At 37.4% G+C, this 19,900-nt stretch overlaps 1 protein-coding gene across 3 annotated transcripts in view; it reads right to left on the bottom strand.

Moving 5' to 3' along the window:
- The window catches only part of TMEM245 (transmembrane protein 245), a 78,327-nt gene that overhangs the window by 13,750 nt on the left and 44,677 nt on the right, over window positions 1-19,900 (bottom strand). For all 3 annotated transcript variants that reach the window (XM_027643856.1, XM_027643853.1, XM_027643854.1), the window contains 2 exons: window positions 18,741-18,863; window positions 14,809-14,954 (listed from right to left, as the gene is read on the bottom strand). In XM_027643856.1, coding sequence (XP_027499657.1) covers window positions 14,809-14,954; window positions 18,741-18,863 — 269 coding nt within the window. The remainder of the gene's footprint in view (window positions 1-14,808; window positions 14,955-18,740; window positions 18,864-19,900) is intronic.

Here is a 19,900-nt window from a genome sequence, read left to right as displayed (position 1 = left end):
CTGCACAGAAAAACAGCCCTTTCTGGATCTAAAGTCTTTGAGACCACAGTTTCTTTCCTCTGTTGAGTCCATAAAGCCTTCTAGGAAAGAAACCTTCTCTGATATTAAACTACTATAGGTAGTATAAATATATAAGTATATAAATACAATAGAATCTCTTCTGAACTACCATCAAGAATTCCAAGACTCCCAGTTTTTTGCTTCTTTGGCTACTATCCTCATTATTTCTGTGGGCAGCGTGCACATTTTTGCCCTCCTTTCCTACCTAAAGGCTCACATAGATTTCCAAATGACTTCTGAATCAAAATTATCTTATTTAAAATTCACTCGCTGGAAGTTATGAGTGCATGATAAACCTCACACATCAACACTCCTGTGACATTCTCCTAACAGATTAACTTGGAACAACTGTCGTCAGCCGTTTCTTCTCCCAAAAGAGGGAAAGGGAAAATATGGAAAATTGTATCCAAAACTGCCATTCTAATTTACACATTTTGGTTCAGACAAGCACATTTTTTATCCTCAGATTAATTTAATTCAAATTTAAATTCAACTTCTGTCATGTCTTTTGCTTATGTAGTTATGCTTTAAAATAATTTTGCCCTGTTAAATCCAGCATTCATTCCAGATGCACTAGCAGAATAAAAGAAAAGTTAGTCATGGACTAACAGGTATGTCTTGGTCTGATGTCATTCTGCAAGTTGACATGTAATATATTTCAATGGCAAAATAGCACATCCCTCTAAAATTAGACTGCAGAACAGTACAGCATCTCTCTAGCTCCTTGGATCTGGCACTAAAAAGCTGAAAGGAGAAGGTATCAGACAGTGCCAAGAAGTTGTGAAGCACCAGTGGCCAAGTAGGAAGCGAGAGCAAGCTACACCTAATTTCATTATCCTCCTCTCCTTCACCTGTGTTTCTGTCTGCATAAACTAGTCATAAAAAAAAGCACAGGGGATCCTACTCTGTGGCAAGTGTGGCCCAGAAGAACTTCAAAGTCTCTGAAAACTCATGTTTGTTACTTCTGTCACAAAACCTAAAAATCATACCTTAAGGTGTCTAGAAATTCATATCTATTTGGCTTCATGGTTAAGGCAGCAAAAAAATAATTCTGAAAACACTAACCAGAATCGTCATCAGCAGTTTGCTTCAGCTACTCTGCATCTGGGATATCAGATCTTAAATATGATGTGGTCTGCTAGAACAAAAGCTGAATGAATTAATAATCATCTGTAAAAGGCAGATCTTCCTGGTATAATGATGATAGTAAATAGATTTCATCTCTTAATATGTTATTGGCACACATACAGTTTCCTTTTATATACAGGAGTAATTGCATGCTTCAGAAATCAGAAAATCCAATTGCTGCTCATGTCTCACATTGGCACTGTAGCTGGATGAACCACTCTACTTGCAAGAGTTGCCATCTGCAAATGTGTAATTTATGAGCACTTCACGGCAATTTGGTGTAAGGTATACTTAGACATACATATTCCACTTTACTGAGCTTGGAAAAGCATGTAAAAAAAATAAATCAGAGGATGTGGGTCATGTTTCACATTAATCAGATTAAAGATGAAGAAATTTCTGTCAAATGTTTCTGCATAGCTGGCCTAATTCTTTTTGTTGTTATCAAAGTCCTTTTTATTTCAGTGAAAAAAACCTAAGGAATTTGCTTGTAGATTCCATAAGCGAAAGTGTCACCTCTTTGTTTTATGGGGTTTGTCGGGGTTAGTGGATTGGGTTTTTTTCTCTTTTACTAACTGGCCATAAAAAGTCCAGAGCTTCCCCTTTGTTTCTACTGTAGTTTACATTAAATGTATGTCCACTTGAACTCAGGTTCACTTTGCAGAGCCTGCAGGTAAGGTCTATTCATTATTAGCAACACAGTGAAACTTCAAAAATTTCAATCTAATGCTGCAACAACCCCAGCTGAAAGGAGCTCTTCAGCTCTGAGCATTCATTTTTTGACCTTGGAGTTAATTTGATTTTCTAGATCTATCTGTTCCCAGAGCACTGGAGAAAAGAAGAGTATATGGACTGAAATAATGGGAATTGTAGTTACCAGAAGGATTAGAGTAAGCATATTGTAAATTCAGAAGAGAGATTTACTGGTTATTATACTAAATTTATAATAAAGGCATATTAACCTTGGTTTGTGAATGGGCATAAGAGTAAAAACTAGACAGAAGTGGTATTTGTCTCTGAAAAAGTTTGCAAGAATTAGCATTTCCCTAAATTCCTTACAAAACACTTTACAAGCCATACAGCGGTTTACAATTCAATTAAAATGCAAGTTTGTTAACAGGAACACCCTCAAAAATATTGCTAGAAAAAGAAATTTCACTGTTTTGTCATCTTCTTTACACAACTGTTTGATATTTTCCCATATTCTTTAAGTAGACATTAAAAGGATTGTTGCAAAATCCTTCTGTATGAACAGCTGACTAATTCAAAATGATGCTTTGAGAAACTTCAGCTCTTCAGTTTCTTTACAGAATACAACCTTTACATCTTAAAAGTCAAGAGTTCAAGGTATAAATGGAATGTATTCCAAACTTCACAGCACAGTTTCACAATTTATTTCAGATCAAGTTATCTCAGAACTGTCCCAAGAAAAGAGAACCTTCCATTCCCCTGTTCTCAAGCATTCACTTCTCCCCCAGATGACCATTCCTCTACCTACCCGCCAGCACAGTCTCCATTATGCACCATGACAGTTTTTACAATGAAATCAGATAATAATGATTTTTTTGTCTGGCTTACTTTTAACTAACTAGCTCAGGTCTCACCTCTACTCCCCATCCAACTAATAAGTAGTGGCATAAATAGCTGCATTCCCACCAGGAAAGAAACCAGCACACTCATGGCTGGAGAGTAGGAACTCTTCTTTGCAGAACAGTGCTGTCTTATCCCAGCTGAAACTAACAGTCACTGTCTCACTATAACTTCAAAACCAAATAACTAAATTTCTTTAGGATCTGTTGCAAAAGATAAGATGCTGGTGACTACCAAAGGACAGCTAAAAAATGACAATTAAAAAGGACTGAGGTATTATTCTTCTATAGCGATTCCCCAGATTGCGAGTAATCGTCATGAGAACACTGAAGTCCTTTTGCAAAAAAAACTTACACTGTTCTTTGATTCTAAGAGTTCTGTTCTTTTAGGAATACAAAAAGATTCTCATAATTTTTCAGTTTCATATTACCCATGAAAGTATGCAAAGTGCACTGAGATATATTCCAGTTATGAATAAAGCAGAAGTGGCAGTAAGAGAGTCTTGATAGAGTGAGATCATGTTAGGAGCCATATAAATATGCAAGTGATTTTCAGAGATGACTCCATGACAAGATTTCATCCTCGTTCTTTCCAATGATACAACTGAACAAAGAGAGGCAACAGCTCCAACATATGCAGGCTAATAATGACACAAATCAGATAAAGTGACACAGTCTTGAACAAAGCATAGGTCCTTGAGATGGTGTAACATGCAAACACTACATACGTCCTTCAAGGCAGGACAGGGCTCCAATGGCTGTATCAAAACTTCATTAAAGAACGGCAACTAGTCTGAAGGACACAGTAGCACACAGATTTTCTTCTCTAACAGAGAAATGTCTACATTCCATGAAAAATAACAATTAACATGTAGTGCAAATTCTGTAAGAAATTCTACATCTGATTATTTCTTTGAAATAATTTTGCATTTGTAATAACTTTTTAATTACTATTTTGGCCTGTTTTAGTCACATGTACCATGTAAACTTAGAATTATTCTTCTGAGAACCACACTTGGAAGGACTAGTTATTTCTAAATCAACTATTTCTAACATTTCCAGATTTTTATCAGAAGTAGACCATGATGCTTAATAAATGCAACACCTAACTATTCTTAAAATGGATTTTCGAACACAGCTTATAAAAAGTCAAACTTGTTCAGACCAAAAGTCTGTTGAGCCAGCATCCCATCTCCAGTGGAGTTCAGAAGCAGATATCAAGGGAATAAAGAAACAGGAAAAACCAATTTAAATCCCCCCTGAACATTCTTCCAGCCTCTATTTCCACTTCAAGGTGAAACCGGATGCAGGCTGTCTATATAGTAATCTTCAATTAATATCTCTTCTTAGTCCTCGCGTTCATCCTGCAAGTTTCTGCAACTCTGACATTCTTCGGCAAGACCTTCCTCATGTCTACTGCCTGCTGCATGAACCAACCCTTTTTCTGAAATTTATTTTTCAAAACTTTTCAATGACCCCAAGATTTTAGATTGAAGGAGACCATAAGCAGTCCAATCCAGTCATCCTTTTCACACTGGTTCTGATTTTGCAAACCTCAATTTGTGTAACATCCTTTTTTCCAGGCTGAAGAGTCCTGACCAGCTCATTCCTCATACAGAAACAGATGCATGCCTTCATTCCTCTAATTCATCTTGTTCCCCTCCTAGCTTTTTGAGATGCAGGAACCAGAATAGCACACAGTAACTCAGGGTATAAGTAAACCATAGATTCATACAAGGGGAGTAATATTCTGTGTTTCTGTTGTCTAGGTCTGTTGCAACAAATCTTCACATTTGATATGCCTGTCAGATGTTTTTAAGTATTACCAAGCACTGAGCTAGCCAGTCTATCAGAAAATATAGCTCCCAAGTGGCAACAGTCAGCACAGTGGTAATCAGTTTATGTGTGAAGTTAGGACTGGTTTTCACCCCCATGCATCACTTTCATCTCTACACTACATTTCATCAGCCATTTTATTCCCCAGACACTGCCGTCTTCTAACCGAATTTGTCTACTATCCTGCCGCATCCACAACTTCTCTGGGCAACCTGTTTCAGTTTCTCACCATTCTCAGAGTAAAGAATTTTTTTCTAATATCTAATCCAAACCTACCCTCTTTCTGTTTAAAGCCAATACCCCTTGTCCTTGAAAGCCTCTGGAAAGAGATGCTGCAAAAAGCCTTTATGAAATTTCAGTAGAACATAGCAGACAGATCAACTTATTAATGGTCCTGCTTGCCCACACTTCAAAAAACATGAACAGTAAGGCAGGACTTCTCTCTGTGAAAATGTCACTGATTCTTTCCTGTGAAGGAACATGATTCAGGATGGGAACAGTTCCGGGCGTGGAGAGAAGCGTGCAGCAATTGGCGGGACTTTGTCGTGTGGACTTTGCTGTTATTATGTGGTTTCATTGTATTCACACTGCACAGTGCACAGCCTGGACAAACCTAGGCTTGCCATGAGTTTGCCCCCACTCCTCCCCCTTTTGCCGGTGTCCCTATCCTGGTTTGTCCCTCTGTTTGTCTGTCTCATGCTCTGCCCTATGTTCTGGCCCGTTCCGCTCCCAAGCGGACAAAAAGAGAGGGTGCACGCCTGAATAAAGGATTCTGCTTGCATCCTTCCTTGTATCCCGTCCCCCCTTCAGACCGCAGCACTTTCCAACTAAACCACATCCCCGAGGTGCTGGTATGTCCTTAACTTTAGTTCCTACTGAGTTGTACACTACCAACACCAGCTTACATGTCTGTACTTCCTCAGTTTCCTTTCTGAAACTTTTTTTTTTTTAATTTTGCCCTTGAGTTTTCTTTAGTGAGTTTGCATCATCCACTCTTCAGCAATTTGCGATTGTTCATTTGATCTAGTTTTTCTACAAGGTCTTCTCAAGTCACTGTAACTTCTGAGAGATTCTGCTGTAGCTCACCCATAAGAAGGGTTTTACAATGTGACTACCTTCACTTACCTTCACAGCAACAAACAAAACATTATCAATTTACCTCCCCTCTGCAACAGCCTGTAGCTGCCTTGTTGTTGCTGATAACTCCTTGTCATCCCCCAGCCCCCTGACCGCTTGTTGCTCCTGCTGCATACAAAAAATTATATTCTGGTTTAATACCATTTTGTGGACCTCTGAGCTCAAACTCAGCTCAAACTTTGAGCTGAATCAAACTCAGCACCACCACCACCCCCCTCACACTTTAGGCCTATTTCTATCTGTTTAAGTTTACGATACTTTTGTTTATTTAGTGAAAACTTCAGGTTTTTAAAGGATAGCTTCTCATTTTTATGTCCTTTGTTATTTTGCTGTTCAGGTAAGCCGTCTATCTTCCCTTTAGCCTTACTCAAGCCTTTCTTAGCTGTTAGCATGCACTGGCACTGTATGTTGAACATTTATTATTTTCCACTTGTAAGGATGTAATTCTTTTAGATCCCATTTTAACTTGAAAAGTCCATAAATGAGAGCAACAGCTAGCTGGAGTCAATACAGCTGAGATCCATTGTAGTCCTATATTAAGAAACTCCCAGACTGTTCAGCTTATTACTATTATAAAATTGTGAATCACAAGCATAAAGAAGGGTGTACTTTCATTCCTTACATTGCAGAGAGAATAAATAATGGATTGACCTTATAACTCACAAAAAAGCAAAAAGCTAAAGCTGTGATGTTAAATCTTTGAAGTGTCAGGAAATCCTGAAGTTTTACATCAGACTTCATGCTGTCTTCTTACATTACAATAAATTTGAATTTTCAATAGCAGAAATCTAACTAAGGTTATAATAATATATACAGCAATCTTAAATACACACACAGAGAATTATTAGATATGCAAGCATAGAATCCCGCAACATGTTATACTAAAAATAATCCTCATAGTATACTTTAATTCTTAGAAATGCCTTTCAGCAACGTTTGTCTTTCTATCCCTTCCAGTTAGCTATTAGGTCTGCTTTAGAAGCAAAGAGAAAAACTAAGTGGCTGAGCTGAATTCCAGATGCAAGTTAAGTGTCACTCTTTTTACTGATACAGTTTATGTCCCACACCAACTAAATTTTCATTCAATTAAAGACTGTAGGTTCTGACACAGAAGTAGCTTTCAAAAAAATGGTGCTGTAGAAAAAGCAGTGTATATATATATATGTATATATATATATATATATAAAAGCCTACATGCAATACATGATAAAAGGACTAGTATCTAAGATGCAATGTAGTTACATTATTTTTAAAGATTGCATGGAAATCTGCTTATGCTTTTAAATGTGTGTGCGTGCGCATACACACACAGACACACACACACAAACCCATATCCTCTACATACTTACAGATAATTTCAGTCTTAAAAAAAAACTGGACAGCCACAGAATTACAAACTACAAACATGCACTAAGAGAAACTGCTGTTAGAACATACAAAATGCACCATCTGGAATATGAAAGATGCAAATGGCAGAATATTGGCTCTGCCTCATATGAAGCAACGACTCTTCAGTAACCCCTTAATGTGTTTGAAAAGACACAGTACCAGTCTGCACGGCAGAGAGAACAGAACTGTCTGTTTCAGCATCATATTATGCACTTAGATAACCTCATGAATTATGGGTAGTAAGCTATAAAAGTCAGATTAAATTTACAGACTTTGTGATGTGCTTCACTCAAATTATGTGTGTATAATAACGAACATTTTTTCATAGTTTCAGGTAAATTTTGGAGTAAATATTAAGCATGAGCAAATAAATTATTTTCTGAAATTTTCTCTGAAGATCTGTTTTTCTTTGAATTGTTCTTTGAATAACTGTTTAAAATCATGTGTACATAAAGTAATATGTAGCTGTGTTTAATAAGGAGTATTTTCAATATAAAAGAAAGAGGAAATACAAGTAAAGACAAATTCTGGGGGTTTTTTTGCATATAAGAGAATATTAAAGACTAAAAAATTAGTATGAAAAAGTCGTGTTCATTGCTACTACAACAATCATCTTAAAAATACTACTATCTATCCCACTAGGATAATCATGTTACAGTTACTGTCAGTTTGGTTCTGCAAATGTACTGAAACAAGGTGCCATCTCTTTGAGATTTACAGACCACATTTTTTTGTAGACCACCTTTTTTTCAATAACTCAATTGAAACTTTCCTTTCTTCCATATAAAAATAAAATGTAAGTATCTGTTATTCCCAGCTTTAGACTAGGCAATTATTTAATTACAGAATCACAGAATCATATAGGCTGGAAAAGACCTCTACGATCAAGTCCAACCTTTGACCAATCACCACCATGTCAGATAGACCATGGCACTGAGTGCCATGTCCAGTTATTTCTTGAACACCGCCAGGGATGGTGACTCCACTACCTCCCTGGGCAGCCCATTCCCATGTTTTACAACCCTCTTCATGAAGAAATTCTTTTTGATGTCCAACCTGAACCTCCACTGGTGCAGCTTGAGGCCATTTCCTCTTGTCCTATCGCTGGTTGCCTGGAAGAAGAGGCCAATCCCCACCTTGCTACAATGTCCTTTCACGTAGTTGTAGAGCGCAATAAGGTCATCTGAGTTTCATTTTCTCCAGGTTAAACAGCCCCAGCTCCCTCAGCCTCTCCTCATGTAACTTACACCCTAGACCCTTCACCAGCTCCACTGCCCTTCTCTGGACAAGTTCCAGCACCTCAGTGCCTTTCCTGAATTGAGGGCCCCAAAACTAGACACAGTACTTAAGGTGCAGCCTCACGAGTGCAGAGTACAGAGGGGTAATCACTGCCCTGGTCCTGCTGGTCACACTGTTTTTGATACAGGCAAGGATGCCGTTGGCTTGATGATTTTCAATTCTATTCCCATCTCGTAACATAAGTAAAGCTTGAAAAATTTCAGTTATGCTGTTAAATGCATTCCTGTGACAAAAGAGATTTCCACTAGAGATACTCCTGCTACTAAAGAACATACATTGCATGCAAAAATTCAGTCAAAACTGAATCAGTTAACAGTTGTCTTTGAAAATTAATCTGAAAGACATTATTAATGTTGCAGTAAAATAAACAAGATCACACATTTTGCTTTTTCTGAGCACTAGCTCAACATGCTGGAAGATTATTGTTTTCTGTGGGAATTGTATCACTGTCTCATTTTCTCCATCATTACTGCCAGGATGCCACAGCAAACCAATTAGATGTTTAGGGAGCTGAGATATTTTTGTTGTTAATTTGTTTGCATGCTAGCTCATTTCAGAACTCTTTAGATGTTAATAAATAAAAGTTGAAAATTCATTAAGAAGCTATTTCAGCCATAAAGGCACTATAGGTCTTTTTCATATTTCATCTTTCATTTTCATCTTTCTTTTGACTTTCCGGCCAACTTCAGCTAAGGATAACTATTTCCTCTTTAGAAACACATAATATTTTAAGTAATTTTTCTATAACCAATGAAAAATCTGATCAAATTTGAGGTGTACATGGCAAATGAAGAAAATGAAGCAAATAATGATAACCCTTCTCAAATTGAAAACAAACAGTACTCATCTTCCCGGCATTACAAAACAAACTTCCACTAACACATGTTTCAAGGCATCACTCAAAATACTGATCTGGGTTTAAGACCATTTCACAATTTAATTAGGCCCCATCAAAATTGAAAGCTGCAGTAACTTTAAGCCACAGCCATACCCGTGTGCATGCACTCATGTGAAAGTATCGCACACACTAAATTGCACTGAGGCCGTGAGAACATGCAACTTAGTAATGTGCAATATCTCCACCAGAGCAAGCAGAATGGGAGCTTCAGGGAAGAAGGGTATGGTGCATTCAGGAAGAGAACGACATGCTGCTCAGGGAAAGGAAAATGGTTCAGGCAAAGGTGTGCATGCTACTACTTCGGAAACCTGTGAATTGGAGAATTATTGCTTCATCCATTCAGGACCAAAAAAAAAAAAAAAAAAAAAAAATCTAGACAGGAGCACCACCTCCCTATTTCAGCAGAAAAGGACAATTTTTCTACTTATGTAGTGAGGTAGGTGACTCATGAATCAACCTGATTTTACAGAACCTTTCCGAACAAAGCAAATCTCACACTGTTATGGGCAGATAATGATTTGCCTCAACCTACAAAATACTACACTATTAATTATAATTACAATGAAAAATTTCACTAACTACTACTGAGAACTAGAATTATTTAAATACAATAAACTTGTCCAAGTGGTTCTCACATTTCTAAAGCAAGTCATCTTCCTAAACCTGACAGAGTGCTGCCAGAGGAATTCCTGCAGCTCAACCTATGCTGGCATAACCCTTCTGCCACAGTCACCAGTCCCTGCCCTGTTCCCCTTTCTCCACTGGTTCCTATGGTTATCTTTTAGTAGTTTCAGTGAAAGTAAATTGCATTTACTACATTCACTGGCAACTAAACACCACTGTCAGTCAGTGGAGACTCTTGCACATGATGAAGATGCAATATTACCTTCGTAATTCATCACATTTTTGTGCTGATACTCACTCATGTAATATGGAAAACAGGAAGAAAATAAAAATAAATAAATAACCCCCCAAAACCACAAACAAAAAAGACAGAACTGAGGAGGGGGAAATGAAAGGCAAAGGGTAAATGAAGAATTAACCAAGAAGAAGAAAGAATAATGAAGTGTGGCCATGCCAAAAACGAGTTTTTCTCAGAGTGAGAAAAACCCAGGATTGCACACCAAAGAAAAAGAGAAACAGATAAACCAGTTGGGCACCAAAGACCAAAACTCTTAGAGAACAGAAGCTCTTTTGCTACTAATGCATTAGCAGTATTCAGGATTATTATAATGTTCCTAAATTTTTATTTCCCATCTCATTTTACAGGCAATGGCACATGAAATTCCAGCATGGAATTTTGAATTAGTTGGTTGATTTGAAATAGAACCAGTATTTCATACGTCAGTCAGAAATCCCTGTGGTCACATACACTGTTGGTAGTGATCTTCCTCCCAGGTTTTTCACTGTGCTTCAGGGAATCATCACACAACTATTGACCTTTCCTCACCCCTGTAGATTAAATGCTGCCTTCCATAAGAATCAACCAATGAGGAGGAGCAAAGGCAGTATATGACAACAAGCACACACAAGTGTTTACTCTAAAATGATAGTGGCAGTTTCATGATGAAAGTTACTCAAAATTGGGAAAACTGACTCATGACCAGTTTGCAAAACTGCATTCCTTCAGTAGTCCAAACACTCAATTCCTTTCTACGGGACTGCTTGGAGGCAGGCAGGACTTACCTGTGAGAACTGGGAAAACTCAAAGGCAAATGCCCGGCTTACAGTCACATTCACAACACGTGAAAGATCCTCTGGGTTGTAAAACATCTCTTTGTCTCTTTGTCCCAAGAGAGGCCTAGAAAACAGTTCTTTTGCTGACTGTAAAGGGTTGTGTGGGCCCTTCTTTCTCTCCTCCCCACCGTCCCCTGTGAAGGGGTGTCATCTCTTCAGTACTCAGGCCTGAGGGATTGGGGAGGAGAGGGCCTGCTTTATATCAAGCTTTTGCCTTCCCCAAGTGGAAGGGGACAAGCCCACCAGCTTTCCTGCCTTCCCCAGATGGGAAGGGACACCCACAATCTTGAGGAAGGTGACCTGTCCCACCATCACCCAAGCCCTTACTCCAGACCATCATCAGCATCAGCCTCACTACTGCCTGAGCCACACCACCACTAGCAGAATCCCCATAGCTGGAATTTGTCCTGCTGAGCACACAGAAGAGCTCCTCCCCTCATACAGCAGTCCCCTTCTCCTGCCCATGCTCAACCACTCTCTGGTTACTGTGGGAAGCTGTCAGGGCCTTGCTGAAGTCAGAGTAAATGGCAGTCACTGCTCTCCCCTTGTCCCACTAGGACAGTCACCTCCTCAAAGCAAGGCTCATGTTGTTCCCAGCACAACTAAGTCCTTGGTGAAGCTGTGCTGGCTGGTGCCTCCAAGCCATCTTTTGTCTTTTGCTGCTCTGCCCTTGGTACCACTAGGCCTTTCAAATAAGCTCTTGGCTCAGGCATGGTGTGATGCTCTTGTCAAATCCCTGCTCAATCCTGCCACTTGATATATTTTGCCTCTTTGCTGTCCTGGATGAATGAATTTCCCACCAAAGGCCAGGAGGACATTTTATCCCATGGTTTGCAGCAGGTAACTCTTGGATTACATTCTGCTTCTTAAAAACTCCTGTAGTGTCACAACAGCTGCATCTATTTTCTCCCACTACTCAAGTGCACATTTATAATCTGAGCTATTGTGACAGAAACAGATTCAACACTTGGTTCAAAGTAGGCTGAAAAGCTGCTCTTGCCCCCATACAGCAAATAAATCTATTTGTGTTAACAGAGAACTGACGCTATCTTTGCAAACTCATCATCAAGAGAGTTAGAAAAATATTTATAAAATTTATAGCTATTTATAGTCCATAAAATAAAAAACACGACACAGCTCTGATGAGAGAAACTGCAATGAGAAAAGGTCTTGGTTTGATTAAGTGTTTGCTGGGTAACATCTTCAAGTTATGGGATTTTTCGAGCTACAGAAACCACTTGCTGATTGCCCTCCTCCTCTTTACTCCTTGCTCTTTTCCTCTGAAATAAACAGTAAGAGACACAAAGGAACAGACTTCCTTGATTATATCCAAGTTCCCCAGTGCCTTGCACAAACACATTTTAAGTAAAAGAGCAACAGAAGTAACTGACAACATGGAAGGTGATCATTTTTATGTTGTCTATGAGCAACAGAAAGACTAACTGCATCTCTTGCTAGGAGGATCTGTTCACTCCAGACAAGGACTAGTTAGATGCAGTCTTAGCTTTTTACACGTGCTATGTCCTGCTGAAGAGTGGTGGAAGCTGGAACATAGCTGGTGACTTTTAAGATTTATTAACTTAATCTTTCTCTGCTTTTGGTCAACTTGAAAGCATAAGTATTTTGAGGGTAAATTCATGTTGTATAATGCTGTCATAGTCTAATAAAGAAAGCAACTAGAGAAGTTTCATTATTTGATAATTCATAACACAAATAGAGCATCTTCTTCCCATCCTACCACCAAGTATTAATATCCATTTTGCATGCCTCTTATAGACAAGGTGAACAAGCCATTTTTACTTTCCTACCCCTGTAGCAACAACTCATGTTCAAAAGAAAGGATAGCTGCTACTTTGTGACAGAAGAAATGGCTTACAGTGGCAATTATTTTTCAAATGGCAAATTGGGCAAGGATAAACTCATGCAAAATTGTTAGCATACTCTCCTTATTTCCATACTGAAAATCACAATACGGTTTGAGTGGAATGCAAGCTAACCTAGAAGCATTGTGATAAATCCTTAGGTACAACTGAGTAAGAGAGAGGAATTTCTGAAAACCTCAGAATTATCATTCCAAAGAATTCAAATAAGGCACCAAGTATAGGCTTCTTCAAACAAATATGAATGACTGATACAGACTACCTTAGTGAACACACAGACCGAATTCCCTTGCACATGACAAGCAGTTTCACATTCCACATTCTCCAGACACTGGCTTTTTCTCATCATATTTGCAGTTACCAATGCATGCTGGTTCTTTTCTACTCATTTTCCTGTAGCTTCTCTAATATTATTTTCATTCTTTCCTCCATTCTAAACTCAGAAATATCTTGGGTCACCTGTGTCACATACTTAAAAACTTGCAATTGCATTTAACACAATCCTCCTTGCAGAGTACCCATTCCCAGACAAACTATATCCTACTTTTTGACACTGTTCCCCTCTACCATGGGCTAAAGAGAACAATTTGCGAGACAAATTTTAGTTTCTAAATCTGTTCACTTTCTTCAGTAAAGACAGAACCATGTGATCAATGAAACCTCAATAGCAGTCACGCAAGAGAAGGGCTATTAACTTTTTCACAGAATTCCAAATTTGTTGCTTTCTACCTGAATTGCCCCTTCATTTTAAAGACTACAGCAGTTAGCACTGTTGTTCAAGATCTTACACAGCATAATATAACCTTCCTATTGTTAAAACAGCAAACATTTGGCAAAGAGATTGGGAAGTAACTTTAATACATTGACCATTTAAAGTCTATTTGTGTTTTGTAGGTATGCACAAGATGACACAAAGCAGTGGTGTAAGAGGCAATGGTTGTACAAAGTTCACCATGGAGTCTGCTCATTTTGCCCAAAGTATTAACTTTTTTTAAAAAGTAAGCTGTGATTTAAACACTTTATTTAAAATCCATTTTATTACTTTACCAACATGTTAGTGTTCCAAGTTGCTAACAGGTGAAAGCTGATGGTTTCATTCATCTGTGATGAATGAACGTTACTGTAGCACCCCAAAAATTGCTTTATCATGAAATCTCAGTGAATCATATTTAAAAACACAAAAAATTCTCCTTCAATTGCTGTAGTAGTTTAGAGGTGAAACCTAAGAATGGTAACTAAGCATGAAACACTGTGCATGTACTGTGGAGATGCAGTACAGTAGCGTTTTAAGTGTGATAAGGAGAGCACTCCACTGTTGTTCCTTTTGATGTAATTTGTTTTATGGAGATCATGAACTAGATTTTTTCAGATGAAACTAATCTGGAAAATACACTCCAGGAGCATACCTAGTACATTCCAGGTGCAAATGGGCACTTATTCTTCAAGACTGGACTAAAAATAGTCCAAACTAATTAATTCTGAAATGTGTACAGCACAGATGTCAGGTCCTCCATTTCAACTGTTTTGCTGCGTGAATCTACTCCTACTGAGCCACACTAGCTGTAACTGCAAATACACTGCTTCCTGATGAGTTAGGGATGTCATGGGTGTATCAGTTTTATAAAACACTAGTACTCATGACAGCACAGACCTCTGAAAAATTTTTAAGGCAAGTCCAATCAAATTGTTCTATTAACAATCATGGTGGGAAAATCATTAATACTGGGTTCTTGAAAATCTTTGAGATTTGCAACTCATCTCTGAAACACAAGCTATTGCAATTGTTAATTGTTCACAGTTGAACGTGAATTTTAAAACAGAATTTTCAAGAAAGTGCAAGAAATCAGCAATATACCTTATTGCTTCTTCCACGGATTGGCCGACTATATTTGAGGAGGGACCCGGCTGAGATAAAGGTGTCAGGCTTATCACCCATTTTACTGGTTTGTAGTACTCATCACTGGAGCTCAATAGGTAGAATAGTGTGGTCAGAAAAATCACCTGCAAAACAAATTAGAGTTTTAATTTAAAAGTCAGTAAATACTTTCAAGAATTACAATGTGCAACTATGTTTCGGATATTGAAATTTACTGGAAAGGCACGAGATACTCTTCTACAAATCTGGATTTAGAGAAATACACCAAGCTAAAAGAATAATTTTCTCCCTTGCCCCACAAAAGATTTAACACGTATAGCTAAACACTGTAAAACTTCCGTTTCTGTTTAGCCTCTTCCCAAAGTCACACCAAGATCAAACAACTAGAATGTTGATCTAGATCTGGAATGTTGTTCAACATTCTAGTTGAGGGTTTTTTTGGTTCTTTTTCAGCATGTATAACAGATAAAAAATTGCTGAATAGTAACATCTATTATCAAAACAAACAAACAAAACTGCCAAATAAATTTGAGCTGTCTCAAGAGTCATTATGCAGATGGGTATCAGACAGAAATTACACAAAAACTCACAAACATAAATTTTATGTTAAGCTGGCAAATCCTAAATGAATACTCCTTCTGTGAGTTTGATGATGGGTCTCAGCAGAATTGATGGCAGTTCCATGGTTTCAGTTTAAAGACATAAAAATTACAATCAGATGGGATTAGTTTTCTGTATGTTGCAGTTGACTGTGTTTCCTTTATTTTTCTGTTAGTGGGTTTAGTAACTTTTAGGGATAAGCACAAATCACAGAACTGTGTCAGTCTTGAAACAGAATACCTCAAACAAGAAAAATCCATTCTGTATGCTCCAAATGTGTCTTATATTTGCTTTATCTACAAGACTTAGATATTTTTTCTTTCTTCTCAAGATTAGAAAGGATTCTTTCACTTTCCTTATTTCCAACCTAGTTGTATGCTAGAATAAGCCACATCTTTATCTTTTCATGAACCAAACAGCTCGGCCTCCCTAAGTCTATTACTTTCAAGTATTTTATCCAGTCTGCAGATACCTCGTGTCCTTTTCCTTCGTTCTTGCTGAAGATGCTCAGAAAACAAAAAGCACACAGCACAACATGCAGTATTTCATTATCAATCTCAAGAATGCCATCCATCTGCCTCTGATCCTAATTCCTTTATACTCAGTGAAATGTTACTACTGCTTCCCCCTACTTGAAAGTCACATTTAACTGTTCATCTATTATGACCCCTTTACAAAATGTTATATATTGGTTTAGGCTGTATTCCATCCTCCCAGGTGTGTAACTCCTGACTTGGGTGATAAACTAATCAATCTAATAAAACAATTACATTAGCACATTTCAAAGCATGCTGTTAACACTCATTTTGAGATTAAAAAATAAATAAATTGCTTTAATGGGAAATAGTCTAGTGCCAGTAGCAGCATCAGCTATATTTTTTTCACAGTTTCAAATAAGTAATTCTTAAAACTTGCCTTAGATTTTACCATCCTCTGCAAAGTTGCGATTATGGTTATCTTCTCCCTTGATGGGCTCTGCCATTTCTCCTAAGCTACTGTCATATTTCCTGAATTTACTAGAAAACTCTACACTAAAGCAGGCACTCAGATGGTGTTGTGTCTTCCTTCCACTGAGCTCTGCCTACAGATCCTTCTTGTAAGTGCAGTTTTCAACACAGAAAGCAGTATACTGCTCTAAGTACAATATCAGCTCATCCTGACTGTTCTTCCCCAGTGTTTACAGAAGAAACTTGCTTTCTTAAGTAGTAAGGACACAACACACACCTGAATTGTAAAAGTCAAAGTGATGGCTGGGAATGAACAGGAGTGGAGTAAAATGGTGTTGGAACTGAACTACAAGCTAGGAAAAAATACAAACCTAATTTCTGCTAAGACAAGATGGATGTAACCACAGCACCATACAAAATTAACTGAATTTTAGAATATCTGCATTTTGAGAAATTTGCAAATTTCCTTTAGCACAATAGGTACAGAAACGCAAAAAAAAAAATAAAATCTGTCACTGATTCTTCAAACAAGTAGAATAGCCTCAGCAAATTCAGCAGCAAAATTATATGCACTATCTTGTATCAACTGGAGTATGAAAGTTTTCAGACCTCTTTTACAGGATATCTGAGATACCTAAATTGTTTCCTAAGCAACAATTCAAGATCCTGCTGATGACTATGAGGAGGAATTTACCAAAGATAAACAGCAGGAACTTTCCATAGTTAAGCAATTGGTGGATTACGATATCTTGTTGTAGAATTTGTACTGTAGTCAAAAGCATTAAACACTCCAATTTGAGCAGGGACAGACTGAATTCAAGGAGAAAGCTGTGGGTAAACACTCTATACCAAAATGATAATTCAGCATTTCCACAGATATCAAGAAACATATGACCTAATTGCTTGTGCTTCAGGTCCACTGACTCACTAAATATTATCCTATCTGCCTTTCATACTCAATTTTCTGCTGAAAAGCTTTTGGGTTTTGTTTGTTGGAGTTTTTTTGCTTGTTTTGTTTTTATTTATTTTTTTGGTTTGTTGTGTGTTTTACAGCATCAAAAATCTGCATATTCCCTTCAGGACTTAGATGCCCATCAATCGAATTTCTCTTCCTATCTTTGTAACAGACCATGAGTAGAATGTGTGTGTGTGTGCGTGTGCATGTGTGAATACACATCTGCATATATATATATATATATAAACACCCACACAAGGCCATTTACATACCTCCCTGTGCACGCGTGTGCAGACTGGAATTTGTATTCAGAAGTGAAAAAGAAGTGGCACTTCTGTAACTAATGATGAGTTTTCAAATGTCTGTTGAGGATCTGACTACAGCCTTACTAGATCGTGGATGGATATACTACATGGACTGACATTCCTAATGTACATTTTGATGGAAGATATATTTTTCAAAATGGAGGTTCTGAACAAAGTGTCTATTACTTCTGTGTTTTAAAGAATAAATTTTTGAACCATTTATCAAAATAAAATTCACCACTTTGAGCATAATCTTGATGGAAAATTTAAGTTAGTTTGTGCCAGTTCAAAATAGTAAAATTTTTTCTCTAGCAACTAAGAATCCTGCAAAATGAAAAAATAAGAGTACAGTTGAAGTATCTAATTTTTAAAAGAATTCCAACACAGCAAGACCTCAACTAGCTCTGCTAAACCAGGTGACTGCAGTGACCCGCACGAGGTAGGACCTTGCTGACAGATAAAAAGTCAGGATTCATGCATCACAACAACAGCATGCAATGAACTAAGTCATTAGGCATTTAAAGCTAAATTTTGTGTCTGAACACGAATACCTGGAAATCATCTGCAATTAGCACCCAAACTTGTAATTTTTAAGTATGCTAACATGTCAGTCACTGTTTTCAATGCCCCATCACAGGTGAAGTTGTAGACTAAGGAAGAAATTAAATGTTCTCATGTAATCTTTACTTAACCGAATGACAAATAGAGAACAATTTGCTGATTTCCCTGCAACCATTTTTTCCATCTTCTGAAAGCAATGGCCTATATAGGGATATGCTTATGAGGACAAGTCATAAGACTTCCCTAGTTGAATAGGTTATCACAAGTTACAGCTTAGTATCTTCAAGGTCTGAAACAAGAGTTCTCCATTAAAAGAATGACTGGAAGACTACCAGCTCCCTCATGTGGGAATTACACAAATCTTGCCCTCTTGTCTAGAATGCCCCCAAACAGATACAGAATTTGTAAAATCTTAAAGAATTTTGGTATTAGCTAAATGTAGATGTTTTCAATACTTTAAGTTTGATTTTTCACTGTCACAACATGTGTAATTAGGTTCCTTCAGTAAAGCAGACCATGTAAAACCAATGACATAGTACTTACCACAGAAAGCACAAAATTGAGAAGAGCTGTCCCACTGTGGAAGAGGATTGTCACTAATGCTGTAACTGTAGTAAACAAGAGGCTCACATTGCGACTCATCACTATCCAGAGAGACTCCAGAATCTGGAAAAGGAGGAAGAAGCGAAAGTAAAGTCAGGCATTGGATGGTATCAGCAAGGACAGCGAATTGCTTACAGAGTGATTCATCTCCATCAAGTCATAAAAAGATGAAATTTTTTTAAAAAATCATCTTCCCTCACTCCTACATTACAGCAGGTAGTATTAAGTGAAAATGTCTACTTTCCCAAAGACAAGTTTCTATGCAGCTGGTTGCAAGGTCTTAGAATTTTTCTCCCAATATTCAAAATTATTTTATTATGCAAAATTGCAAAAAATCCAGATGTAGTGACATCTGTTTATGGTCATTAACATTGCTGTCAAGCAGATCTTTTCTTGTGAGAAAAAAATTTATCTTTTCAAAAGTGGAAATGCTAAAACATAAAGAACAAGGAGTAACATCACAAGATAGAAATAAATCTGAAGCTTCAAATCAAACAATAAAATTACTACTTCAATAAATTTGTTTTTAAAAATTTTCATGACAATGAAACGCATTATTTTTATAATAACTGCAGCTGAATGCACAAGTTGTGATTTTGAGTAGGGATGCAACAGTTAGTCAAGTAATTATGGAAAAAATTAAACACTATTAGACAATCTACTAAATTTTGTACTGGTTTGGGAAACTGATTGCTTATTTGTTACAGATAGTAAAGACTAGTTTTGAGGCAAAAAAGGAGGCACATGGAGGCATCCTAAATGCAATGCAGAGTAGTTTCATAACAAATATTTAATCCAGAAGTAAGAATGTATTAACCAAAGTAACTCAAGCATATAAAAGAAGCAAGGTCACAAACAAAAAGCCATAGCTTCTTTCAGACTAACTAATATAACTGGAAAAACTGTAAAAGCTCTGATACAAAAGCCCTTCTCCAGGTTCAAAGCTGCAAGTGAAGACTTAAAAACTACCAACGGTTATTCCTCATTTAAGGAATAGCAATTAGACTGAATTAAAATCAAAAAACCCAAATCAAATAAAAATAAAACCAAATTAAAAAACCTAAGTAGCTAGCATTTGTAGAGCAGACAAAGGAGTGTGT

Source organism: Corapipo altera, unplaced genomic scaffold (assembly GCF_003945725.1).
Source record: "Corapipo altera isolate COAL_440 unplaced genomic scaffold, ASM394572v1 24b, whole genome shotgun sequence".
Lineage (NCBI taxonomy): Eukaryota > Metazoa > Chordata > Aves > Passeriformes > Pipridae > Corapipo > Corapipo altera.
The sequence above is the reverse complement of the archived record's forward strand: the minus strand, read 5'-3'. Positions and strand labels throughout refer to the sequence as shown.